This window comes from Euprymna scolopes, chromosome 8, assembly GCF_053919585.1.
Source record: "Euprymna scolopes isolate OS-2025 chromosome 8, ASM5391958v1, whole genome shotgun sequence".
Taxonomy (NCBI): Eukaryota; Metazoa; Mollusca; class Cephalopoda; order Sepiida; family Sepiolidae; genus Euprymna; species Euprymna scolopes.
This window is the reverse complement of record NC_136489.1, coordinates 22,526,115-22,553,014: the sequence shown is the minus strand read 5'-3', so window position 1 is coordinate 22,553,014 and position 26,900 is coordinate 22,526,115. Positions and strand designations below refer to the sequence as shown.

Below are 26,900 nucleotides of genomic sequence, written 5' to 3'. Positions count from 1 at the left end.
GATGGTCGAACAGTTTAGCATCTGTAATTGTGGTGGGCTAGAGCTTGATAATTTATGGACTCAAATATTTTGGCGAAAAGAGGGAGGAGGTTAATGAGGCGATAATTTAATGGGTCAGCTCTTATGCCAGAATTCTTGTAAACTGGTACGACAGAAGCCATTTTCTAGCAGTCAAGAAAGCATGATTCGTTAAGGCACTTGAAGAGTTTAGAGAGAACTGGAGCAACCTCGGCGGAGCATTTTTTTAATAGCACAGCCGGGATGAGAACGGATCCACATGCTTTTGAGGTGTTTAGGTTTTTATGATATCATGTACATGAGAAGGGGTGATTTTAAGGTAGAGTTTGAGGTAAACAGTCGGTCAAGCATGTTAGCTTTCTCGGTTGCCGTGCAAACAACCACATGATTGTTGAATAGTGGGAGAATTGTTGATTGTCCATTATTTACTACACTGTTGTAGATTTTCCAGAAATCAAAAGTTTCTAATTTTTGCGCTTCAATGCGTTTTCTCGTAGTTTAGGTATATTCTCTCTTATCTGTGGCTACTTCTTTCTTACAATTACTTATAGCTTCTAGAAATTTTGTCTGTTTGTACTGATAAATCTGCGGTTTGCATAGTGCTTCTGAGCAATGGCAGCTGCGCAAGTCGAAGTAAACCATTGGGGAGAGTGGGGTTTGCTATAGACTTTCCGTGTCGGAACATGTGCTTCAATTGCTGCTTTGAACCATTCAGTGGTCTCATTTGCGCACTTTTTCGCAGGAATAGAAAAGATATTTTCCCATATGCATTTCTGATGTGATCTCTAATGGTACCCCAGTCAGCCTTATTGTAGTACCTTGTCGTTTTGAGCAATAGCTCTTCAACTTGGGGTCCAGAGTTTAGAATGATGTCTATCATTATCACAGCATGGTCAGCATTCCCGAGTTGGCTATGAGCATTTGTTATAACACCCTCAAATAATGTTGTCAGGAATAGATCCAGAGGTGAGGCTTGTTGGTCCTGTCTGTGTCAAGGAATGGGATATAGGAAAGTTGTGGATGATGCTACCAATTGTATCTATGTTGTTAGAGAAACCATACCTATTATTGTGGTGTGCGTTAATATCGCTAAATACATAAATTTGGGCGCTATTATCAAGGGAGAGTGCTACACCTAATCCTACGCTGTCAGATACATGATTAATTAGAGTATAGTCATGGGTCGAGAGAGAGAGAGAGAGAGCGATAAACATATATTGAGCACTTTCAGTTGAATTAAGCCAGTCAATTTAGCTCTTATATAATGATTAGATCACTCTGACGCACGTTTTAAAAAGCATTTAAAAATAAAATGTTTAAATCTGAACGTTATTTCACGCGGTTAACGGTAGCCGAATGGATACGGTCCTTGCTAATGAAGCCAGATATAGCTTCTGTCGCCGGGTTCGAATCTATCACCTGGTGTTAATCGTGACACCCTGCACACTGAAGATTCTCGAAAGGATGAAACACTAGTGTCTGTAGGTATTTAATAATTAATAAAGTAAGCAATTATATATATATATATATATATATATATATATATATCAGTTGGCCATTTAAGCAGAAGAAAGATTTGTGATCATGCTTCAAACTTTATATTCAATATTACTATTTTTATCATTTTCATTTTCTAAAATAAGCTAAGAAGTGTTTGCTGTTCATGTGTGTCCGAAAAGAACGTCTAAGTTTTCAATCGTAACATCGACAGAAAAGGCAACACATCTAGTATTGGTTTTAAATTAAACAATTTAATAAACTCTACAATCGCAACTGTTGGTTAATGCATATATGATATGAATAAATTCAGTAATTATGTGCGTTTTAAGTCAGGTTATATTTTTTAAAGTTTCATTTTAAATCTTATCACCTTGTCAAGAAAGGTACTGACATAAAACGGTTCGCAACAAATAGCAAATTCAGAAAAATATATATATAAATCTGTCGGGAGGGGAAGGTATCTTCCCCCCCCCCTGCAAACCATAAAATGAAAAATAAAATTATCTTTTAATTTGTTGTTGTCTGTTTTCAGATTTCCGAATCTTCTAGAGCCTTTTTTAGTTTCTTTTTCTTTTTCTTTCTTTTCGGTGTCATTTCGGTGTCTTCGAGGGGTGAGAGTCTCAGTGGGGGCAGCTGTGTTAATCGGTTCATTCCATCCGTTTGAATATCAGAATTGTTGACAGTGGTGGTGGGATCGATTCGTGCATATAGGCCGTTATACCCATTGTAAGGGTGCAGGAAATTACTGTAATTTTCACCAGAATAAACTCCGTCGTCGCCATATTGTAAATTGTTTCGCACCTCAAGCGTATTGTTCTTTACTTCCGGATTGGTATCGCTGACGTCATTCATCTTTGATTTCCGTTTTTCGATATTTAGTCTAGAAGAAAAAGGAAAAAATAATTTAAGAATAATTACGTTTTACGGCAAAAAAATTAAAAGCTTATATCCATATTTTATTAAGTTTAATTCCTCATCTTTCATTTAATATATTTGTTTGCTTCTCTTAATAGTGTTTAGTTTCTATTATCTTGCTTAGTTTTACTTTGGTGAGAATATATTCTTTGATAATATAATTATATTATTCATATTCTATCACATATTTGGGATTAAAACCCGGCGTTTCCCATGTAATTTATTAAAATATATTTCTTTAACAATCTTTAACAATGACGAGTGCAAATGCAAAACGCGATGAATCCAATTTTAAGCAATACGATGAAGAAAATATAAAAGTTAGACTTTGGCCAAAAGCTTATCTATTATATAAAGGGTAGTTGCCTGTGTGTTTTCTGTCCAACTAAAAGTCGAAAACTACAAAACAAAGATCCACAAATTTATACATTCCTAATCAGTGTTGCGCTGGATGAATCATATCTAAAATTTCAAAATATTCATTATATGAGGGGGTCAGGTTTCGTTGGAGATGGGGTCGCTTTTGCAGTGTCATTATGTACTAATTTGGAAATAAAATGCCAATTACTCTACTTATTTTATCTTATATATAAATTAGATGTGTATGTGTGTGTATATCCATCCAAAGAGAAATGGGTTTGGCAGAAGAGAACGAGATGGATTGGAGCGAAAGGGATTGATATATAGAGGAAGATAAATAGGAGTTTTAATAAGATTAGGTTACACATTTCCCCGGGGCAAGGCCGGGTATCTCTACTAGTTTGAAATAAAAGCAAAAACAAAATATTCTAATACCATATTGTGTAAATCATGATTTCATATTGTGCTCGGATATTTAAGTGTAACACTTTTTGTAGTAACAGTTTCGTATTTTTCAAGATGATGTTTATATTGTTTTACATTCAAACTTTTTTATTGTTAGCATGAGAAAACTTGAAGGAAAAATATTTCATATTATTTTTCTTTACCCCGAATACATTTCACTTTTATTTTTCTTCCGCTTTTATTTTTTATTTTTTATAAATGTTTCGTTTTTAACCATTTTTAAAAGTTAATTTTAATTAGACAAGATTGTAAATTACCATAACAACATTTTGTAAGATATTTGTTTTATATAAATTAGTAGAAATAAATAATTTGAAAAGCTATAAAATTATTAAGAATTCAATAATCCTTCTCTGCTTCCAAAAGTGCCATCTTTTTATATAGCTAGATTTTTTTTATAATGTTGTGTTTACATAATGCATTATTCAAGTTTCACAATAAAATAAATCCACGATTGTTAGGAAGCATTCGACCAGATTTTATCAGCATCGTCTCCTTCTAGGGTGATACATTGATTTCAAACTTCTCTAAGAATTTAATAACATTTTTCTGTCGAAGGATATGCCTTTGAATGCAAAATAAGCCCCGGTCAGATATTATTTCTTCATTGGACACATATCTCCTTCGGCAGAGCATTATGTTAAGGTCTGCAGTAGTCACTGGGTGTTAGATATCGAGAATAAAATGGATGTGTAAGAAATTATACGTATAGATTTTTTCATCGTTGCGATGAACATGTGACCCACTCTATTATCTTACTAAAATAGCGTTTTTATCTTCTTCTTTTTTGTGGTCATTTGAGAGTAAGATTTATTCTTTCAAACACATAATTCCTCCTTTCTCAGAGAAATCGATGAATAAAATACCTTGCATTCAGAAATATTGAAACTGTTGTGGAGACGCCCACTAATTAACATAGGCGGGTGAGTGAGATATATAAAGGTATCAATCACTAATACCGGGGGAGTCCGGCAACGACCGCCAAATAAGCAAGACGCCTATGTTGCCTCCAGTAAGATATGCAACACGCCACCTGCCGGAATATCTCCAACTGAAGTATATCTGAAGACATGTAAATATGTATATAACTTTTCTTCCTAATATATCATTGTATACCTTTACTTTCGTGTTCTTGTTAATTATTTGTGCAGACACAACAGAAAGCAAAAACATTGTCTGCTAATGTATGTGCACTCGGCTGTTTTGGACGCCTTTCACTTGCTGCTGTACACTCAGCTGATACTGGTTTGATTCTGAAGAGAAGTGATTAACCCAGCTTTCGTCCTTTGTAATATATTGACGCTATACAGCATAATCATGCTGGCACACCGGTTCTCGTCAAATCAGCGAAATCAAGCAACGTTGAATGTGGCTAGTACCATATGGGTGACATTTGAAAAGCAAGCGGTGTATGTAGGAGGACAGCGATATCACCTCGCAAGAGCTGCTGAAATCTAACATCGTCATCTCCCCTGACGAAGATATATATACGACTGGGAACCGCTTGTGAATTTCATACTCCCATAAAACTTCTTTCTTCGGGGGAAGCCAGTTCAACACGCATAGGGTTAGCCACCCTTCAGTACAGTAATACGATAGTACATATTGATGCTAAAACACCATTTTCTGGAGTTTAAACAGTTTCTGAATCGTCGATGCGTTGTTATATTTGATCGACTGTGAGCAAACGCGGCACCCTCTTTGAATACAGCTTTTTCATCGATAAATGTTAATGAAAAACTGCTATCTTACACAACTTTTATTCACGATCTAGACTTTTGGCGTTTATTTTCGGACATTGGCGACCTGAACATTTAGCATCATTTTGTCTCCACAACCTTGTTTAAAGACAATATACCGCATCTTAGCCATTCTTCCGACGGCTCACTGTCAGGAATAACATTTATTACATTATAGCTTTCCTTGAACAGTATTATTTCTCATCAGAAAGTAATGTTTTATTAACACACAAAATTCAGATTTTTCATTGTTTTCACAATTTTCAACAATAACTTTACTTTTGATTGTAATTTATAAACTGATAATCCGATTGATAATCAAATTTTGACACATGTCATATGAAGTTTAATATTTTATCAAAATTGTATTCAGTTTTTATTAGTGGTGCCATCTACATATCAGGCCTATTGAGTTATGCGGTATGTATTTTTACTTTAAGGTCTTCACTCCTACATTTTAAAGATATAATCCTTTTATGAAAACAGATGCTGAATTAAGAAACACGTTCATATATACATACACAATATAACGTAATCAAGATGATGATAACAGTTGGTAAAAATAGTTCAGATTTTTATGTTTTCATTAAGCTACACGCACACACACACATACATACATACATACATACATACACGCACACACGCACACACACACATACATACATACATACATACATACACGCACACACGCACACACACACATACATACATACATACATACATACATACAGAAAAACACTTATTTTGGGATGAGTAAAATTAATTCTCTGAACAGAACAGCTTTGTGCCAATTTTAGATCCCCCTTTACGAAAATTAAGAGATTTATAAAAATGTATCAGTTTTTCTTAGGAAGACAATGGAAGGGGCCATTCTTAATCTAGCGGGCCTCTCTAACTAAAGGGAGATTGATTAACCTTAAAGGAGGGACAAACTTCATTTAAAACAACATAACTTATTTGGATGAAATTTATACAATATATATTAAACTTATAATATATATTAATATTTTAATACATATTAAACTTATAATATATATTAATCTTTTAATATATATTAATCTTTTAATATATATTAAACTTATAATATATATTAATCTTTTAATATATATTAATCTTATAATATATATTAATCTTTTAATACCTATTAATCTTTTAATACATATTAATCTTTTAATACATATTAATCTTTTAATACATATTAATCTTTTAATATATATTAATCTTTTAATATATATTAATTTTTTAATATATATTAATCTTTTAATACATATTAATCTTTTAATATATATTAATATTTTAATATATATTAATCGTTTAATACACATTAATCTTTTAATATATATTAATATTTTAATATATATTATTCGTTTAATGCATATTAATCTTTTAATATATATTAATCTTTTAATACATATTAATCTTTTAATACATATTAATCTTTTAATATATATTAATCTTTTAATACATATTAATCTTTTAATATATATTAATATTTTAATACATATTAATCGTTTAATACATATTAATCTTTTAATATATATTAATATTTTAATATATATTATTCGTTTAATACATATTAATCTTTTAATATATATTAAACGTTTAATACATATTAATATTTTAATATGCATTAATCTTTTAATACATATTAAACTTATAATACATATTAAACTTTTGGGGGAAAACAATGGAGATGATCCCGTATCCCATCGTTACTCTCTTTTAACTGATCCATGAAGACAGAATTCACTTAAAACTTTAAATACATATCACTTATTTTAATTGAATGTTAACCATATATGTATTAAGACATGAATTCAGAAAGTTTTACATTTTAGCTTCTCCCAACTACACTAGGAGATGAAATAGGCGAAGGAGGCAGTCAAAACAAAGAAAGTAATATGGTGTTTTTTTAGCGGAGTACCTGGGAGTCACCACTTATCAATGCCCTATTAGCCACTCGAGGATAAGGGTTAGGGTTAGGGTTAGAGTTAATGAATGTAAATTGGTAGTTTAGTAATCGTTAATGGTGTAAATTGGGTAGAATTTGATTATTTATGGGGACAGCTCAACAAGGATGTGTTTACATTGGATTTGAAGGCTACTGTATTGTATTCAACTGGGAAGCAGGACAGCAGAACGATTACTGCAGTACACTTAAAAACGAAAATGTAACCCCTGAGAGGATGTTTACATGATCGCATAGCAGCAGGTGCACAAAACTCTTCACAAAAAAATCCTGGAAAAGTGGGCATCCGAACAGATATTCTCATTACTCTACTTCCCACCAAAATAAGAGGCATTACGTGAGATGAGAATATCATCTAAACTAATGATATATTGTACAATCCTCCTAAATTGAACATTTGATGAAATGACCTTAGTTCGAAATAATATAGTAAAATGAATTGTAAATTGAAAGTCAGTATAAGAGTATATAATTAACGGCAAGCAGATATAAAATAGTATTAGATAATGAAAGCCAAAACTCAAAAATTTACGCGTGTGTTGGGGCGTGCGCGCGTGTGTGTGTGTGTGTGTGTGTGTGTGTGTGTGTGTGTGTGTGTGTGTGTGTGTGTGTGTGTGTGTGTGTGCGTGCGTGCGTGTGTGGTGTGTGTGTGTATATGTGGTGTGTGTGTGTATATGTGGTGTGTGTGTGTGGTGTGTGTGTGTGTTTGAGAGAAAGAGAGTGGGAAAAAGAAAGGAAATGAGAGAGATATGTGTTAATCCCTAATTCATGAACTAATACAAGTTATTGAACTAATTTGTTGTAAAATGAAATGGCGCGATTGTTGTTTGCAGAAGGTGGGAAATATGTTAAAAGAAATGTAGTGTAAGAATACAAAACACAGGTAAATGATTTATATATTGAAATTATAATTTTAACAAATGTCTTACGCACTATGTCTGTTTGCGGTTTAATTCAAAGACGAATTTCTTCGATAGTGTAAAAGAGCGTTTCTTTTAACGTCAGTAAAATGCGTCCTGTGTGTAAAATAGACAAGGACACAGGACACTTCACATTCACCTCGTAAAAATTAAGTGCCCGGTTATTACTTGAATAAACTGTCCGTATTTACTTGCCCGCCACATAAAGGTAGTGTATTTAGCAGAGAATCCAACAAACCAAAAATGGTTTTAAAAAGTTCAAATAAGTGCAGAAAAGTAAATGTTACCAAAGGCAAGATAAATTACTCATTTACTTATCTGGATAAGTTTTGTGTTTTGACGGAATTTGAAGCTTTTATTCTGTTCGAAAAACAAGTAGTTCCAAGCTGGTAAATTAAAACGGCAATCGGAGTGTCAATAATGGCCCCAAACTCGAAAAATAAACAAAATACTGATAAGAATCCACCTAATAAGTGTCATGGTGACACTTATTATGTGGATTTCTATGAGTATTTTGTTTATTTCTGGACTTTTGAGTCGTCATTGACGCTCCGAAGACAGCGTGTTTTTATCAGCTATCTTGATTGCCGCTTTAACTTACCAGCTAGGCACTATTTGTTTTTCAAAAAGTAAAAGCTTTAAATTCCGTCAAAATACACAAAACTTGCCCAGCTTAATAGGAGAGTATCTTCTCCTCTTTATCTGTTGTATATTTGAATTGTTGACCATTTTTGGTTTGTTGGGATCTCTGCTAAATCCCTCAAGGCCGATAATAAATCTGAAGAAAATTCAGCTCTTAAAAAGCTGAATGGGGACAACAGTTAAAAGAATTTCTCCTTAATTGACCGAGGAAAAAATAGATGAAGTGTACGAACAGAATAGATAGTACACTTTGTTCTTCAGCAAAAGCAAAAAATAAAAAAAATCAAATATTTTAGAAGAGAAGTGAAATAATTCATTAACACAGTAGACAAGAAGGAGGTAATTATTTAGATCCTTTTTTATAATGTGTACATGTTTCCATGGAACGCAAAATAAATGCAGGTTCGGCGTATAGCTTAAAGGGGTCAATTCCAAATCCCTTAGGAAGATTAGAAAGTATAATTTTGAAGTATAACATCCACTAACATAATAATAACAGTTCGACACATACATACTACAAATGATAAGGTCAAAGGTCAAAAGAAAGCAAAACAATTAACTCGTTTATATAGCGTATAAGATACGGCCATACAACTGGCTTTAGAAAACGAACACACATCAAGCGGAAATGAAGATTAAGGACCTTTTGTTACAGTTCAACTTCTGCCTTTTAAGCTTGCATCTGAACGACATCGCTTGAAAGCAATGGCTCCTCAACCAATGAACCAGATGAAGAAGGAGAAAAAGGAAGTTGTGGAGCTGGTGGCGGTGATGGATTTGTTGGTGATGAAGAAGGAAGAAGAGGAAAAGGAGAATGTGTTGGTGGTGGTGTTGGTGTTGGAGTTGGTGGTGGCTGCGGTGTAACAGCTTTATTAGTGGATGACGACCCCTCCTTTTCACGTTGCAAAGATTGTCTGCAAATATACGTGAATAGAAAAATAACCGACAATGTAAAACTATTAGGTTGGTGCAAAAATGTTTTTTACCCGACAAATATTTTTGTTCAACCTAATATACAAAGAATGAAACTGCCATATGAACACTCAATAAGACTATGACATAACTAATAAAACAACGTCAATAAGACTATGACATAACTAATAAAACAACGTCAATAAGACTATGACATAACTAATAAAACAACGTCAATAAGACTAATGAATAGGTAATAAAACGACGTTTAGGAAAAATTCGGCACCATTCATCAAGGTAGTTTTCTAGTATGATACACTGATCTGAACGCTTCTCTTACCATTTGGTGCCTTTTTTGTAATATCATTTATGTTTTGACCTCAAGGTGCGCTTCAGTTGTCCATATTCTATATTTTTTAAAACAATTACATTGTAATTTGTAAATTTGCATCGGAATGTCCCCGATAAGTATCGAAAATCGATAATCGAAGAAATCCGATTAAAGCAGGAGCATTCCAATTTTGACCAAGATTAACACTTTTATAGAGTGTAACATCATAAATGAATTTCAGAAGTTTTATCGCCGCACGAGCAGAAGGGTCCGGCGTATGAAATCAACGGTACGTTCTTTGATAAGACATGGGCGCGTTCAATATTCATGTTTCTACTTAGAGCTCTACTGAACCATTGTACTTGACATTTTAAATTTTAATTCAAGTGATTACATAAAATAATTTCATAAAATCAACAGTAGATTCTCTAATGTGCAATGTACACTAAAATATATTGTGGACTAAGTCATTGTGGGGAGGTAGTTGAAGCTTTCTCTTGGTGAACTGCGGTGAGTTCCTTACTCGAGCATGTGTAACAGAGCGCAAATGCATGCGAAGTGCGAAATTGTCATTCTAAGCAAAAAGACTATATAAGGGAGAGAGTATGTTAGAGAGTACGATCACATTAGAGATGTGGATGACTTCGAGAGCACGTTTGAAAAGACGATTACGTTTGAGACATGTGGGTGACGTCACAGTCATAATAAAAAGTCAAGCGTGGCGGGAGAATGAAAAATAAATGCCGTTGTATGAAAAAAGCGAGCTGAAGCTCTTTTCTAATCTTGTCTATTTTTTGACTGAAATTACAACAGGCAATCGATCGATTTGATTGACGTCGATTTCGATGATAATAAAAGTTTTGAAAGCGTAGTCCTTATTCAATCCCGGGGAACGTCGAGTCTATCTGTTAATCATATACAGTACTTCTTAGTAACTATATGCAGAACGTACATTAACTAGTAAATAATCCTAATCGTACGATATAATCACGTTAACATACATGTTCCGTTAATCATCGAAGGTAAGATACGTTGAACCTGATGATAGCAGGCGCTGTATGTGCTCAGCGTTTATCCTGGCATAGTTTTCGGTCATGCAGGATTCTCATTGACACTGGATTACGCAACCCTGGCTTCACAATTACACGCGTATCAATACTTGGTTATCGATTTTCTCGCAATACTGAACGGAGGACATAGAACCAATAATTAAAGTTCCAATAAACATCATTTTCAAAATTCTTCGATTAGTGATACGAAAAGTGTCATAAAAACAATCATCCTATCACATGGAAAATTATATTCTGAACGTAGTAAGTAATAAAGTATTTGTCTAATAGTGTTTCTTTTTCGATCGATTTTTTTTTAAGTTGAAATATTCATCTTATACATTCTAATATCTGAAGTGCAAGTATTACATAAGGGCTTGTCCTATGTCAGATAGCGATTACATCAGCTAGTGTTAATCTTGATGAGTCGAACTAAGTACAAATCGAAGTGACATAAAGTTTAGGAAATAAACCTAATTCACGAAATATATCAGGAAGAGAGACGTGTAGGTTAGGTATGAGGCTCAACATGTCAAATAGAATAAAAACTAAGAGATGTCAGTTGATAGGACACATTATGTCACGGATATCGAGGGACAAAGGTTTGAGATCAGTTTGACTATAGAACGGTCGTGTGACAGATCGCCAATAATGTTGTAATAACTGAAGGAAAACTTTGATAATCGTCAAGCGCGAAATGGCTTCCACACCGATCTCTGTTAACTGTGTTCACTCTTTTATCTTTAATAAGATAATGAATTAAGTAGTTAAAAAATACTTATTTTTCTCTCTACACCCACTCACTCATTTGGTTATGTACGAGCTATTTTCTTCATTACATAAGAAATTGAATTTATCGCGATTTCCATTCGTTTTTATTGTTATCATTGAAATCCTTTTGAGCTGAGTAATTTATTTATTTATTTATTTTCGGACTATTATCCCCATCGTCTAGTTTCGGCAAACAATTCCTCCGACCTTCGTCTGATGGTATACCGCGACAGGATGGGAATGCTGAGTCTCTTAACTTGTATCCTCAGTAATTACTGCCTTCCATAGTTGTCGTTGTCTCACTACGTTTTGGTCAACTAAGCCTCTGAACGGCTTTGGATAGGATTGAAACCGCTACCTTTAGACAATGTTCACCTGGAACAGTAGAGATTTAACATCTCCAGCCACTGCGCCACGAACCCGCAAGGGCGATCAAGGTTAGATTTTTTTAATCAGCTGTTTCCTTAACTTTACGTTTTGTACGCATAATGTCTCATATTTTCACGTTGAATAGCAGAATAGGAGACATTTTTTCAGAACATCTCTCATAGATATTATTCTAACGCATCACTCATTAAGTCCTGGGCCCGACAAATAGAGTTGTAATATTTTTGAATAACAAAAAGAAGGTCGTTATCCATACGTTTGTCTTTTTATACGCAGTTGTCTAAGACCACCGCTTCTCTTAATCATCGCCGTTTCATCTATTGATTGCTATAGAAATAATTTCACTTCACAAAGATATATGACACGAGGAGACGTCTGCTGAGAGTTTTCAAAAATGGTTTTATTTAGAGAGAATTTACTCCTGAAAGAGAGACGAGTGTAGTTTTTTTGGTAATTACTTACTTATTAACTTCCTAACGTAACTTACACAAGTGACGCATACGGATAAAGACATCGGTAACATTTGTTTGGATTATCAAATTTTCCACATCATTGGCGATGGGCCATTCGTTCGGCTTTCACAGAGAGACTTATTTGGAAACCTTAGTTTTCGCTCAGATCGAAGTTGCAACGTTATTCATAAAGGTTTAACTCTATTGTTAGACCTGTTGCCATCCAGCTGCAACTTTACGTGACCCATCTTTTATTCAATCCTGAGCATAGTTTTGTTTTGCAGGTCTAGGTTAACATACATTCAGCACTGTTATATGTTTTGTGAGTATATAACGGTGTTTTGAATTGAAAGCCATGTTTCATTTCAGAAGAGTTTCCGATGGGTAGCTATTCTGTACAAGACCTGAAAATGAAATAGAGTTTTAATTTGTTCTGTCTGAATCTTTAACATTTTGGCAGACAAAGAGCAAAGATCTTTTTCCTGTGAACACAAAAAAATTATGTGCGGGAATACTAAAAGCTGAAATATTTTTATGGAGTAATTCTGGTTCCTGCTTGGTTGTTTGCAGAACAGTTAATTGGTCAGTTTCTATCGCCAGTGTCTATAAGTAGAACTTTCCAACTTTCAGTGATCATACACTTACATATTTTTTTTTAAATCGTCACCTTTTTTGCAACAGGTGTCTATATAACAGGCATGGAGTTTGTTGTGTTTGGTTTTAAAGTGCGTACTGAAATGTATACATTGGTTGTTAACACTTCGTTGGAGAAACCTTGTAGAAATATCTGTGTTAAAAATAACATTTACTCAATTTAATCAAACCATCGCGTTTTTATACACAATTCGGTGACTTGTGACAGACGGAGTGAAAATGGAAGGTCGGTAAATGAATGTAGTGGTTTGACGGCGGGATGCCCACAATTTTGTCTACGTTCTCCGTCTGTCTCTCTGTGTTGCTCTTATATTGACATTCTTCAAATAAGAATGTCTATTGTGCTATTGCTTTGCGTTTTTTAGCAATTCCAATCCAGGTTAAAATGTAAGACGTCCCATTGTTTCCGTTTAAGGGCATTTTCCTTGACCGCAACTCTCGATCGGAATGTAGGTTGGCATCGCCCGATCTCTACCATTGCGTATGGCGTGTATGCATTTACATCTGATATTTTCCGGCGTTGCCCGTCACTTACCCAACAGTATGATACTTGTTAAAATTAACACCAGCTAGCACTCGATATTGACTTATGTAACAATAAAAATATAATAACTAACATATTAATATTAAAGTAATCCTACATCCTGTAATTACCGATATTAAATGATAATTAGAAATAGATTGGAAAATATTTTACCTTTCTGGGTCTAATGGGTCCTTTTCTTCCAAAAAGAATTCTCGCACACGCAGTTCGAGTGAAGAAGGGAAACTTAAAAAGATAAATACATTTTTACAAATTAAAAATAAATCAAAACATCAAATGTTCATATTCAATATCACTAAGATTTGATAAGAATTCACGAAAACCTTAGTATAATAAAGCTACAACGTCGGCAGTGTAAATTATTAGTATTCACTGACTCTGATGTTGTATAAAATCTACAATCGTCCGTTTCGTTCAGCCAATCGGAGAAAGGAAAACACACGTATCATAAAACAAAATGCAGTGATTTTCTCTCTCCATTCCTCTCTCTCTCTCTCTCTCTCTCTTTTTTCTCTCTTTATATATATATATATATATATATATATATATATATATATATATATAATTGAATCTCCCATTAAATAAGGTTCAGGCAAGTAAGTTGTCCGAAATCTCCACAATCAATATATATGCTAACCTCATTCGGTGAAAATAATTGCCACAAAGCAGAGAAGATAGTCGGTTTTGTATCAGAGTCTTTATTTCTCCTGCATGTCTTTAAAATAAACTGAGGATGCATCTCTCCCTGTGATTTAATGCGCCTCAGTTACCAACTTGGAAATTTATACGTCTCGGCGCAATACAAAGGGTACTTTTAAATGGTCACGTATCTGGTGATGGCCATACTCACCATTGCTTAACGTCGGTGATCCAACGAGAACCAGTCTGTCAACGTGTTTATGCTGTATCTCTCTCTCTCTCTCTCATATATATATATATATATATATATATATATATATATATATATATATATATATATATATATATATTTCCTAGGCATGGTCCCAAAATAGTAGCCTTACTACTACTATTTTGTGGACCATGCCTAAGAAAGATTAACAAGATGTCGATTTACGTTATATTTAAACTTCTGCATATCAGTACAGTTTTGGAAGATGGTAGCAGGAAGGAAATTCCAAACTCCAACTGTTTGAGGGAAGAAACTATTAGAATAGAACGCTTTTTGTCATTTAGGAACCGCAACATCGAAGAGGTATGATTTTGTTGCTACACTGGTTTGTCAGGGATATGTACGACGAGGGAACAAAATACAAGGGGTTCATCTGAGCACATTCCATTAAAGTATTTGTAAAACAGGCGCAGAGATGCAATACTGCGGCGATGGGGCAAGTGTTGAAGTTAGACCTATTAGATTGAAAACGCTTTTTGGACCCTATCCAAGGGGTAGAGACTAGTAGTAGATGTATCAGCCAGATGAAGCAACAATACTCCATGCATGGGTGAATGGTGGCTATTTAGAGGTACAGGATACTCTCAGATGTGAGCAGTCTTTCTGCCCGGATCAATGTGACCGTGTCTCTCTCTCTCTCTCTCTCTCTCTCTCTCTCTCTCTCTCTCTCTCTCTCCCTCCCTCCCTCTCTCTCTCTTCCTCCCTCCGTCTCTCTCTTTCTTTCTGTCTTCCATCACCTGCCTCAGATTTTTGGATCACAGTTGGCGTCGTGTGCTATTTGCTCGGTATACGGGGATTTAGGTCGTCCTATGCTCGTGCGCTCGTGCCGTGGAGTCCATAGCAATACATTTCTCACCAGCTCTTCTTTACTCCTCTAGCAGTGAGCGGCAAATCGTAGACGTCGCTCTTTGATTGTAGTAGATATGGCAGGTAGGTTGCCACAAAGTTGCTGCTTATGGTATTATGTGTCCAAGATATATTTAACACTGTTCGTAGCATACGGGTGTACGTGCAGTTTTGTTTTCTTTCCAATCTTTTGGTTTTGTAGCACTGTAAAAAAGGACAGACTCTACTACTGTACTGATAAACTGTCTTTTCAGTTTGTCACTTAGCCTTGAAGTTCAAGCTTACTGCAGTTTCTCCAATACAGTCCATGCTTTTGAGGTGCTAATTTCGATATCTCTCTTCGTGGAACCTATGTTGCTGCCCAGGTGCGTAAATTCAGTGATTTCTTTAAGTATTGTTCCATTAAGAGCTTTGATCTCTCCTTTGCATTGAAAGTCATAAACTTTATCTTATTCGCATTAACGTAAAGACCAATGTCATTTGCAGACTTATCTAGCTCTCGTAACAGGAACTTGATACTGTGAAAGGAGATTTTAGAATGGAAGAACTGCACTAAAGAAGATCAAGAATCGTAAAACTGCAGGTTTAGATGACATTTCTCCAGAAGTCTGAAAGACAGGTTGCTTTATTGACATGCAATTCTGTATATAATTTAAGGTTGTTCGTGTGTGGAGAAAAGGATGCATAGTTCTCTCCTTCAAGAAAAGTGACTTGAGCACAATAAGCAACTACAATTTATTTTACTATTTCTGCAATAACGGGTGATTAGAGAAACATGTTTTTTTTGTTTGTTTTTTTACATGGGGGTCACCACTTATCAAGGCCCGAAAGCCACTCAGGGATAAGGGGTATTGCGTGTACAGTAATCAATGAGATAGTATTGAAGTAATAATAGTATTGGAGATTTGATAGAGTGTCTTATTTAAGAGAGCGGTTTGTCAGGAGTTTGTTTATGTTCGACTTGAAGACATCCAAGTTGTAGTCAGATGGGAAACAGGCAAGCGGCAGAGAGTTCCACTGGCGTGCAGTTCTAAGAAAGAAGCTTTGCTCATGGAATCTGTGTTTGGATTTAGGTACAGATAAAGAGTGGGGAAAATTATTGACAGTAGTTTCAGCCAGACGGGTGTTTTTCGAGAAAGATTGGCGAGGGGGACGAGAGATTGGAGCTCAGACGAGCACCTGCCATGGAAATAACGATAAAACAGAGACAGGCTCGCAACGTCTCTTCTGTGGGAGAGAGGTTGCAGGGAAGAGAAAAGGGCATCCCCCACTAAGCCACGAAGTCTATTTTGTACTCTGTCAAGGCAGGATAGCCTGTTTTTAGCAGCTCCTGCCCAGATGTAGCAGCAGTACTCCATCCTTGGATGTACTTGGCTTTTATAAAGATAGAGAATTGCATCAGTAGTGAGATATCTTCTGGAGCGGTAGAAGGATCCTACTATTTTCCCAGCGTGCTTGACAACAGACCTGATGTACATGTTCCATTTCTGATCAGGAGTAAAGGTCAACCCCAGAAGCTTGTCAAAACATGGGGCTTCTCCTAAACGAGAGCCATCCATTTCAATTGATGCCAGATGGGGATCAGAGCGTTGATGATGTAAAGATAGTAGCTTGGTTCTGTGTGCATTAAAAGTGACCAGCCACGTCTTCCCCCACTGTACCACGCGCTCAAGATCATGTATGCACATATGTAGCCAGTAATGTTTGTATAAATAAATTTCATGTATATATATATACATATATATATATATATATTGTAGCCTAATCTTCAATTGGTCCTTTAAACAGTAATACTAGAAGTTGTAAAATTTAAGCTATAAATTCAACTTCCTTTCTGCTTAACACTCTTGTGACGGTTCACTATAGTTGTCCACCCATTAACACAAACGAAGGATTTATTTTTGTTTGTGGCCGTTATAAGCAGCCTTATTTGTTTGGATGCTCAGAATTTAGTTAAAGGTGGCTTTCATCCTAAAATTCAAATCGGGTTCACTCATTATTCTGTACGGAGGAAACGTTTACGCACGTAGATAATAATCAAATAATTATTTAATAATTATAAATATGAGGTACATTAGAAGTATGCAAATTAACAATTACAAAATTTATTTAAATAAAAAAAGAAATAAAGGATAAAATAATTTATTTCTTTTTTTCATTTAGTTTTAAAACAGTTGTGGTTTCTACAGAGGAACATTATTAATGAAAACATTATAAACGTACAATACTGTAAAAATATAAGTGTCAACTTGGATATAACGTATAAAGTCGATACCCGAGCGTATAGCGAAGCCCTTCTCTATGCTTTTCGAGAATATTATAAAATATTTATCTACTGATACGTGCTTCGCCGTATCTACGGGTCATCAGCGCCGAGAAATAAGTGTCCGTGGATAAGTATATATATATATATATATATATATATATATATATATATATATAAGCTGAATGTGTGTGTATGTGTGTGTGTCTGGTCACGAATAGGCTCCTATATGGTTGACTATTTTAAAAAACTGATTACATATAATGATAGAGGTATCGAGACACAGGAATGGGTATGTTTGATCTGGCAGAACGGTAGTTCATTTAAATTGTGGGGTCTGCGTTCGCGTCTGGTCCACAAAGTATGGAAATAAAAAAATTAAAAAAACGTTTACAGGTGTTTTTGATATAGATGTACATAAGAATACTTTAATAAGTATGTTTTAACTTAAGTAGGGATGGTATTATAAAATTGTGTGGTGTGCGTTCGCGCCGGGCCTTCATAGAATGGAAATAGGCACAGACTTTAATAAAGACTTTTTATATATATCTGCGTAAGTATACTTTGATAATTATGTTTCAGTTTGAAGAAATATGGTATAATAAAATTATGGGGTGTTCGTTCGTACCTGACCTCCATAGAATGGAAATATGTCACAAAGTTTAACAAGGTTTCTTAATATAGATCCACAGAATAGTGTGATAAGTGTTTCAGTGTGAACAGGTATGGTATAATGAATTATGGGGTTTATCTATTTTGTTTTTACTTTCATCATATTTTGCTTTGGTTTTGATACCGCCAAATTCAACCGAAATTTACAAGCCTTCCTTTTCATAACCTATCATACTTTCATAAATCAGAGTCCATTTTCTGTAGGCTGTTTTTGAACCCAGTCAACGAAGTGTACTTTTGCTAGTACATATATATATATGTGTGTGTGTGTGTGTGTGTGTGTGTGTGTGTGTGTTTGTGTGTGTGTGTTTACATTTAAAAATATGAGGCGATCATTCATATCTAAGGCATACTGCCTCCCGATATCCCAGAGGAAGATAATTCATACCAAGTTTCATTATTGTTGAAATTAACCGAAATCGACATAGATTCATACATACATACATACACCGACACAACACACACACACACACATACATATATATACATATATATATATATATATATATATATATATATATATATATATATATACATATATATATATATATATATGAAAGTAAGTTATAAAACGGAGGGAGACGTAGGAGAAAATGCGTCACTTTATGTCAAATACTTTCTTATGTAATATCTCATATTGGTGAAACATTCCCTAATTATACCCAGAGGGAATTGTCATTGGAGAAAGATATGGACTAATCAAATGTCATTTGAGAGAATCCGAAAAGTGAACCGACCATTTCCTATTTTGAAATATTTAATTCTAGAATATCTTCATTATAAAAGCACAATCGACATAGGCTTCATAAATATTTACGCTAGAACACAGGCATGTAAAGGCGAAGCGTAGCTTGTACGCCTTATGTTGTTGATTATGCTTCTTATTTGTTGTTGTTGTTGTTGTTGTTGTTGATTATGCTTCTTATTTGTTGTTGTTGTTGTTGATTATGCTTCTTATTTGTTGTTGTTGTTGTTGTTGATTATGCTTCTTATTTGTTGTTGTTGTGGTTGTTGTTGTTGTTGATTATGCTTCTTATTTGCTGTTGTTGTTGTTGATTATGCTTCTTATTTGTTGTTGTTGTTGTTGTTGTTGTTGTTGTTGTTGTTGTTGTTGTTGTTGTTGTTGTTGTTGTTGTTGTTGTTTGCATGAGTAATATTACTAAACATGCGATTTATTTAATCCGTACAAACGTATATAAACAAACAATATCACAAAGTTAAAAATGAGACTCGTATAGGATTTTACATTATGGATATCCATGGTTTATATCCAGACACATGGATTAAATAAAACGTTTGTTGAGCATTATTACTGTGGAAACAATAACATAAACAATATGTAGCTTGATACATTGTGTCGAAAATACATTAACAATATTTTAGACAGTGTCCCAATAAGCAGACATTACCACAGACTTGCTTCCTGACTGACTACATTAACGTTGTTTTTAAGTCAAATGTTAATATGCTATCACTGGAATATCCTTTTTGATAATCAGGTTCTGCTTTGTTTGAACCACCGTTAGCAATCCTTAACGTGTAGTATCGCTGTCCATCTGACACTTATAAATTGTTGTCCTCGAGTGGCGCTTGTGCTTTAATAAACGGTTCATTCTCATTATATAAATAAACCAATTAAATTGAACAATCTTTCTGAATAATTCTAATTCAAACTCTTCTGGGTGATTAGGTAAATTATTAAAGTGTAGTTTGGTGCTGTTATATTTTTAACTATGACTTTTAAACCATTATACTGTCGCTATTGTCCTCATTTATGAACTCATGTGCTTGGTCGTCTGTACATAAACACACAGGAAAAACACACAAAGTTTAGAAAGTTTATTAATATAAATATTTTGGGCCATTACTAAACTAAGAATTGTTTTTTTTTTTGGGGGGGGGGTTACAAAGTGGTCACCAATTATCAAGGCCCAGAAGCCACTCAGGGATAAGGGTTATTGTAAGTACAATACGTTAGTGTGGATATTTAGAGTGTCTACTTAAGGGGGCGGTTCATCAGAAATTTGTTTACGTTGGACTTGAAAACATCCAAGTTGTAGTCAGGAGGGAAGCAGGCAGACGGAACATAGTTCCACAGGCGTGCAGTTCTAAGAAAGAAGCTTTGTTCATGGAATCTACGTTTTGATTTAGACATAGATAAAGAGTAGGGAAAGTTTTTGACAGTGGATTCAGCTAGACGGGTGTTTTTTTATAAAAGATTGGCGAGGGGGGACCAGAGATTGGAGTTCAGACGAGCACTTGCCATGGAAATAACGATAACAAAGATAGGCTTGCAACGTCTCTTCTGTGGGAGAGAGGTTGCAGGGAAGAGAAAAGAACATCCCCCACGAAGCCACGAAGTCTATTTTGTACTCTGTCAAGGCAGGATAGCCTGTTTTTAGCAGCTCCTACCCAGATATGGCAGCAGTATTCCATCCTTTGACGTACTTGGCTTTTATATAGATAGAGAATTGCATCAGTAATGAGATATCTTCTGGAGCGGTAAAAGGATCCCACCATCTTTCCAGCGACCTTGGCAACAGACTTGATGTACGTGTTCCATTTCAGATCAGGGGTGAAGGTCAAGCCCAGAAGTTTTTCAAAACATGGGGTTTCTCCTAGACGAGAACCATCCATTTCAATTGATGCCAGATGGGGATCAGAGCGTTGATGATGTAAGGATAGGAGTTTGGTTTTAGATGCATTAAAGATAACCAGCCACATCTTCCCTACTGAACCACTCGTTCGAGATCAGAGGAGAGAGAATCAGAGAGAACCTCGTCATTTACAGCCTTTTATGTGTGTCCATAGATGGTCGTGTCATCAGCATAGATGTCAACGAATGATTTAAGTATGTGTTTAGGGAGATCATTCATGTAGATCAGGAAGACAGTTGGGCCCAGGATTGACCCTTGAGGGACTCCAGCATTAATACTGCAGGCCTCTGATTTTTGTCCATCAACCATTACTCTTGTGAGCCTATCAGAGAGAAATGATTTAATGATAGAGAGAACATTTCCAGTTATACCGTAGCTGGAGATCTTGTGAAGTAGGCCTTTATGCCATACCTTGGTGAAGGCCTTTGATATGTCAAGAGCAATTGCCCTGGAAAGGAAGCCTTTGTCAAGAGATTCACCAATCCTATGAGATATAACTGTTAGCACATCTGCGGTAGATCTAACAGAACGGAAACCATATTGCGTGTCACTAAGAAGGTTATTTCTGCTGAGGTGGTTGACTATTTCCCTATTTAATATGGATTCCAGCAACTTACTCATGACACACAGGAGACTTATTAGTCTGTACTGAGAGGGAGATGACTTATCACCTGGGTTCTTAAATACAGGGCATACTAATGAGGTTTTCCAGGGTGTTGGAAAGCACTTCTACTTAAGGCAACGTTTAAACAGTTTCGTAAGTATGGGAGCAAGTTCTGGTTGAAGCTTTTTTAACACTATAATTGGGATGCCGTCAGGGCCAGTTGCTTTACTGTAATTAAGGTTCTTGATTAGCTTGGCGACCTAATGCACATATATTTGTATGTTACCTAGCGTGTTCTGTGTTATAGGAGGAAATATGGGGAGTTGATGGCCTTCGTCGCATAGGGTAGAATTAGCTGCAAAGTTCTTGGCAAATAGTTTGGCCTTGTCTGAAGCTGAGGAGATGACCACTGGTCTGTTGATAATGGTTGGGATAAACGCACATTTCTGTTCAGGATCTTATTTGTTATTTGCCAAAACTGGTGGGAACCAAGCCGCTTTTGACGTGGAGAGTGGCATCAGAGAGAAATATTGAGAGGAGCAGGAGGAGGTAAGAGGAGGAGAACGGTAGACAAATAAACAGATAAGTCGCTTTTATCGTTTAATCTAGGTACATTGTACGCGGCCTCGGCCGGCAATCCTACTTTCAGTAAGGCTACATATGTTTCCGTTGAACTCCTCGTAAGAAATGCAGCTTACCTTACTTTCCGCTGTGCCGAATCATCCGTGTCTTTCCCAATTGTTTTGTTGAGCATTTCGGCGATTTCTTCGGGCGATTTTCCTGGTAACAGCATCTTCATGACTTTTTCTATTTCTATCCGTTTTAATTTACCCATTTTGATGAGTTTTGTTATCAGTTGAAGTTCCTGGAAACAGAATAATCGATGTAATAATACACGTTTTTAAGTACGTAATCTATTACCTTCCAATCCGGTCTTAAAAATTTAAATCACCCGATCATCGAACTAAGAAATGCAAAATAATAATTTGATGGTGTTAAATGCCATAGAGTACACTTTTATCGATTTCAAAATAAATCTATAAGAATGTGTTGTTTAAATAAATAAAATATATTTTGATCTTGATTTCGAAAATTAGAATTTTCTTCATCAAAGCAAAATGTTTATTTTCATCGTTCGATATAAAGTGGTGTAGCAGAAGCAGCAATAACTAAAATGAGGGGAAAAAGAGCTTACCTCGGGTATGTCTGTTGTGTCACCAGTTGGGGGGAAAAAGAGAATTCCAAGATGGCGTCCGGGGGTTTTTATTAGCATTTACCCCATGCAACTCTCGGAAAATCACGTTTCTGTCTCATGTGATTATGCAAATGGATAATTCCCGGCCACTATAAAAGCAGGAGGCTAGAGACGAGTCGGCAGTGTCCTGCAAACTGTGTGTATGGGTGTTTCTGGCGATTGGAGTGTGTCTTCTTTTACCACGGTTATCACGGACAGGAATTCCCTCTCTTCTGGAGGTGGGCGATATTGACTATTTTGAAGTTGTACTGTTGCTGACAGAACATTTATTTATTTATTTATTTTTTGCCTACTACATTTTTGTTTCAAGCTATTTCGGCCCGAATATGGCGAATGTGCGGATAAGCAGTGATATTATCAAGCCGTTCTCTGGCGAGGGAGACGTTGTAGCGTGGCTGAAAAAAGTGAGACTTGTCGCACAACTTCAGCAGGTGGATGACGTAGCGAGTCTGCTACCTTTATACCTGGAAGGCGATGCGCTGGCCCTCTACATGGAAATGGAGGAGGACGATCAAAAGAAAATAGACCAGATTGAGGCTCGATTAAAGGAGGCATTTACTGATGACGCGTTTGCAGCATATAGAAAAATAACTATGGTTAGATGGGCTGGTGAACGTGTGGATGTGTACGCCAACAAAATCAGGCAGTTGGTTGGATTGGCCGGATTCACAGGAGAAAGTTCAGAGAGACTCACAAAATTAATTTTTGTCACTGGATTCCCTGACACCATCTCAATTGCTCTTCAACAGGTGCCGAACATCAAAGCCCTGACCATGGGGGAGCTAATGTCGAGAGCGAGAATTTTGACGACGACTGGCGAACAAAATCAGGATGTGGTTGCGGCCACACGCTCACCCAACAACAGGGCCCAGAATAATCCTGTTAACGTGACCTGTTTCAAATGCAATGTTAAAGGCCACCTTGCAAGGGACTGTCGAAAACGTGGAACACGGTGTTACCGTTGCGGTGAGAGTGGACACTGGGCTCGGAACTGCTCGGGAAACGAGGAAGGGGAGGACGCATAAGCGCCAGTCTCCTTCCCAACCAAGATGTGAACACGACGCTCCCGGTGATAAGCATCCATGTTGACGGGACGCGATGTTTGGCGCTTATTGATACAGGATGCTCCAGGACAATTTTACATGCAGACCGGTGCCGGTCTTGGAGAAAAACAAACGTAAATGTCAACACAATTGGTGGAATGTCCCATGCGTGCTGCGGTGTTGGAACGGTCTCTGTATCCACTGATGAAGGTGTGTCTGCCAGAGTCGATGTGTTGGTGGTGCATGGCAAGCCACTGGGATTTGACTTGCTTCTAGGGATCGACGCCATAAAAGCTCTAGGAGGTGTCGTTGTCAAGCCTACAGGATCAGTGCGGCTGGGCGCCAGGAAAAGTATTAAATGCGCAGCCATTTCTATCGATGAACCAGATTTCACTGCTACCTTTGACCATCAAAACCGAACGTGGACCGCATCGTGGAAATGGTCTGTGGACCACCCCCCTGAAAGGCTGCATAATCGAGTGTCAGAGTACCCAGTACCAGCAGAAATTCGTGAAGAATACACGCAGGAGCTCCACACCTGGATAGATAATGGTTGGCTCGTGCCATACCCAGAGGATAAATTGGGACCCCCCAAAGGTCTAATTCCCCTGATGGCTGTTATACAGCAGAACAAAGCCAAAGTGCGCCCGGTAATGGACTACCGGGAGCTAAATCATTACGTAGACGCATTTACGGCCAACGCAGATGTTTGTGCAGCTAAGCTGCGTGAGTGGAGACAAAAAGGTGCTAACGTGTCTCTACTGGACCTCAGAAGAGCATACCTACAATCCGGGTCCATGAGACACTGTGGCCATACCAGACTGTGGAAATCGATGGGAAAAAATACTGTCTGACCCGTCTTGGGTTTGGTTTGAATGTGGCTCCCTTGATAATGAGAGCAATTGTCAGCGAAGTACTATCTCAGGAAGAAGTTATAAGCCGCGCAGCATCTGCTTACATTGATGACATTTTTGTCAATGAAGACGTGGTGCCCGCGACCCGTGTGAGAGAACAACTCGCGCAGTTCGGGTTGGAGTGCAAGAACCCGGAGCAGTTGAAGGACGGTGCACGGGTGCTGGGATTGGCAGTCAGGATGGAACGCAATGAACTGCGGTGGAAGCGAGGAAATGCAATTCCGGAGGCTCCCAGTATTGTTACGCGACGAACAATCTTTTCCCTGTGTGGTCGACTTGTCGGGCACTTTCCGGTGTGCGGTTGGCTTCGTGTGGCTTGCGGAATACTCAGAAGGAGAGTAAGTTCGGTAACGAAGGGCTGGGATGATGAAGCAAGGGACGCTGTACTACATCGTATGATGTTCGAAACCTTAAAATCTGCACAGCAGAACGATCCGGCACAGGGAAATTGGTGTGTGGACGGCGAAGAGCTGAATGTATGGGTCGATGCTAGCTCCCTAGCAATTGGGGCAGCCTTGGAGATGTGTGAAACTGTGCTGGAAGATGCATGTTGGCTGCGACCTGAAGATGACTCTCAACATATCAACTTGGCTGAACTGGATGCCGTATTGAAAGGCATCAATTTGGCTCTCCAGTGGCAGAGCAAGGTGCTACACATAAAGACAGATTCTGTTTGCGTATACCATTGGGTCTCGGACACGCTAACTGGAAAGGCGCGAGTACGCACCAAAGCAGCAAGCGAGATGCTTATTAGGAGGCGATTAAGCACTCTTAAGGAGCTCGTGAAAGAGTACGGGCTGACAGTGGATGTGACGCTGGTTCCATCAGCACGAAACATTGCTGACCGACTGACACGAGTGCCACAGCGGTGGTTTGAGGCAATGAAAAAGAAAAACGGTCTTGACCCAGTGATAGGCGCGGTCCACACAGACGAGCTGGATGAGAGTCAAATCATGGCTATTCACAAAGATAGTGGACATCCGGGGGTGCGACGCACTACCTACTTTGTCAGAAGAAGATGTCCAACCACGACAAAAGCAACTGTCAGAACGGTCATACAGAAATGCGAGGAATGTCAGTCCATTGACACAGCGCCAGTCAGGTGGGAAAAGGGAAAGCTGGAAGTTAACGAGAATTGGCAGAGAATTGGAATGGATATCACGCATTATGGCACCTTCCATTTTTTAACTTTAACAGACTGTGGTCCATCGCATTTCTCCATTTGGAGGAAATTGGCAAGGCAGGACTCGGCAAGCGTGATTCATCAGTTGGAGGCAGTGTTCCTCGAGCGTGGCGCGCCGCATGAACTCCTTTTAGACAATGACACAGCTTTCTGCAGCAATATGTTCCAAGCATTTGCATGTAAATGGGGAGTTCACTTGCGATTCCGTTGTGCATACGCTCCAGCCGGGAATGGCATAGCGGAGCGATGTCATCGAACAGTGAAACGAATAGCGGCTAGAATGTGTTGTCCCATACAGGAGGCTGTCTACTGGTATAACAGCACACCAAGAGACGACACATCTCCCTCCACTGCGCCTGCCAACAGGATTTATCAATACGAAGTTCGAGTAAAGAAGACCAATCTCGCAACTGCGTCCCCAGGTCCCAAAACAGCTTTTACCAGGTTGGAGATCGCGTATGGGTCAGAAGACCGCAAAATCGATGTACCACGAGGTTCGGCAAGGGTGAGGTGACCAAGGTGATCAGCCCTCAGTCGATTTTGGTGGACGGTGTGCCTCGTCACGTGAAGGATTTGCGCCCTCGCCATTATGTTGTTACATCGGAGGAAGAGGGAGACTCAGACAGTATGATGTCTTCTGAAAAGACAGAGAGTATGATGCAGGACGACGAAGAGGATTTTGAGCCATATAATGTACATACTGAAGAAGCGGAGGAAGGACCACCCGTCTTGCCTCTACGAAGGAGTACCCGACAGAAACGAATACTGCCCTCCTGCCCTGATTGTGAAACACCGCCTATGGAGCAGACTGGTGGCAATAATGGCGATGAGGAGGATGGCAGGGAGGAAGTGCTGCCTCCGGTTCTTCGGAGAAGTACCAGACAGAGACGACTGCCCCCCTGCCCCATTTGTGATCATGAGATCA

At 37.4% G+C, this 26,900-nt stretch overlaps 1 protein-coding gene across 2 annotated transcripts in view; it reads right to left on the bottom strand.

The window, feature by feature from the left end:
- Window positions 1–1,749: 1,749 nt before the first annotated feature.
- LOC145283508 (uncharacterized) overlaps window positions 1,750–26,900 on the bottom strand; it is a 204,787-nt gene continuing 179,636 nt past the window's right edge. The window contains exons 28-31 of one of the 2 annotated variants that reach the window (XM_080132343.1): window positions 22,279–22,445; window positions 13,782–13,853; window positions 9,172–9,442; window positions 2,264–2,398 (exon numbers count right to left, since the gene is read on the bottom strand). In XM_080132343.1, the coding sequence (XP_079988469.1) occupies window positions 9,199–9,442; window positions 13,782–13,853; window positions 22,279–22,445 (483 nt within the window). In that variant the 3' untranslated portion in view covers window positions 2,264–2,398; window positions 9,172–9,198. Of the gene's footprint in view, window positions 2,399–9,171; window positions 9,443–13,781; window positions 13,854–22,278; window positions 22,446–26,900 lie in introns of both variants that reach the window. The other variant, XM_080132342.1, reaches the window with a different exon arrangement.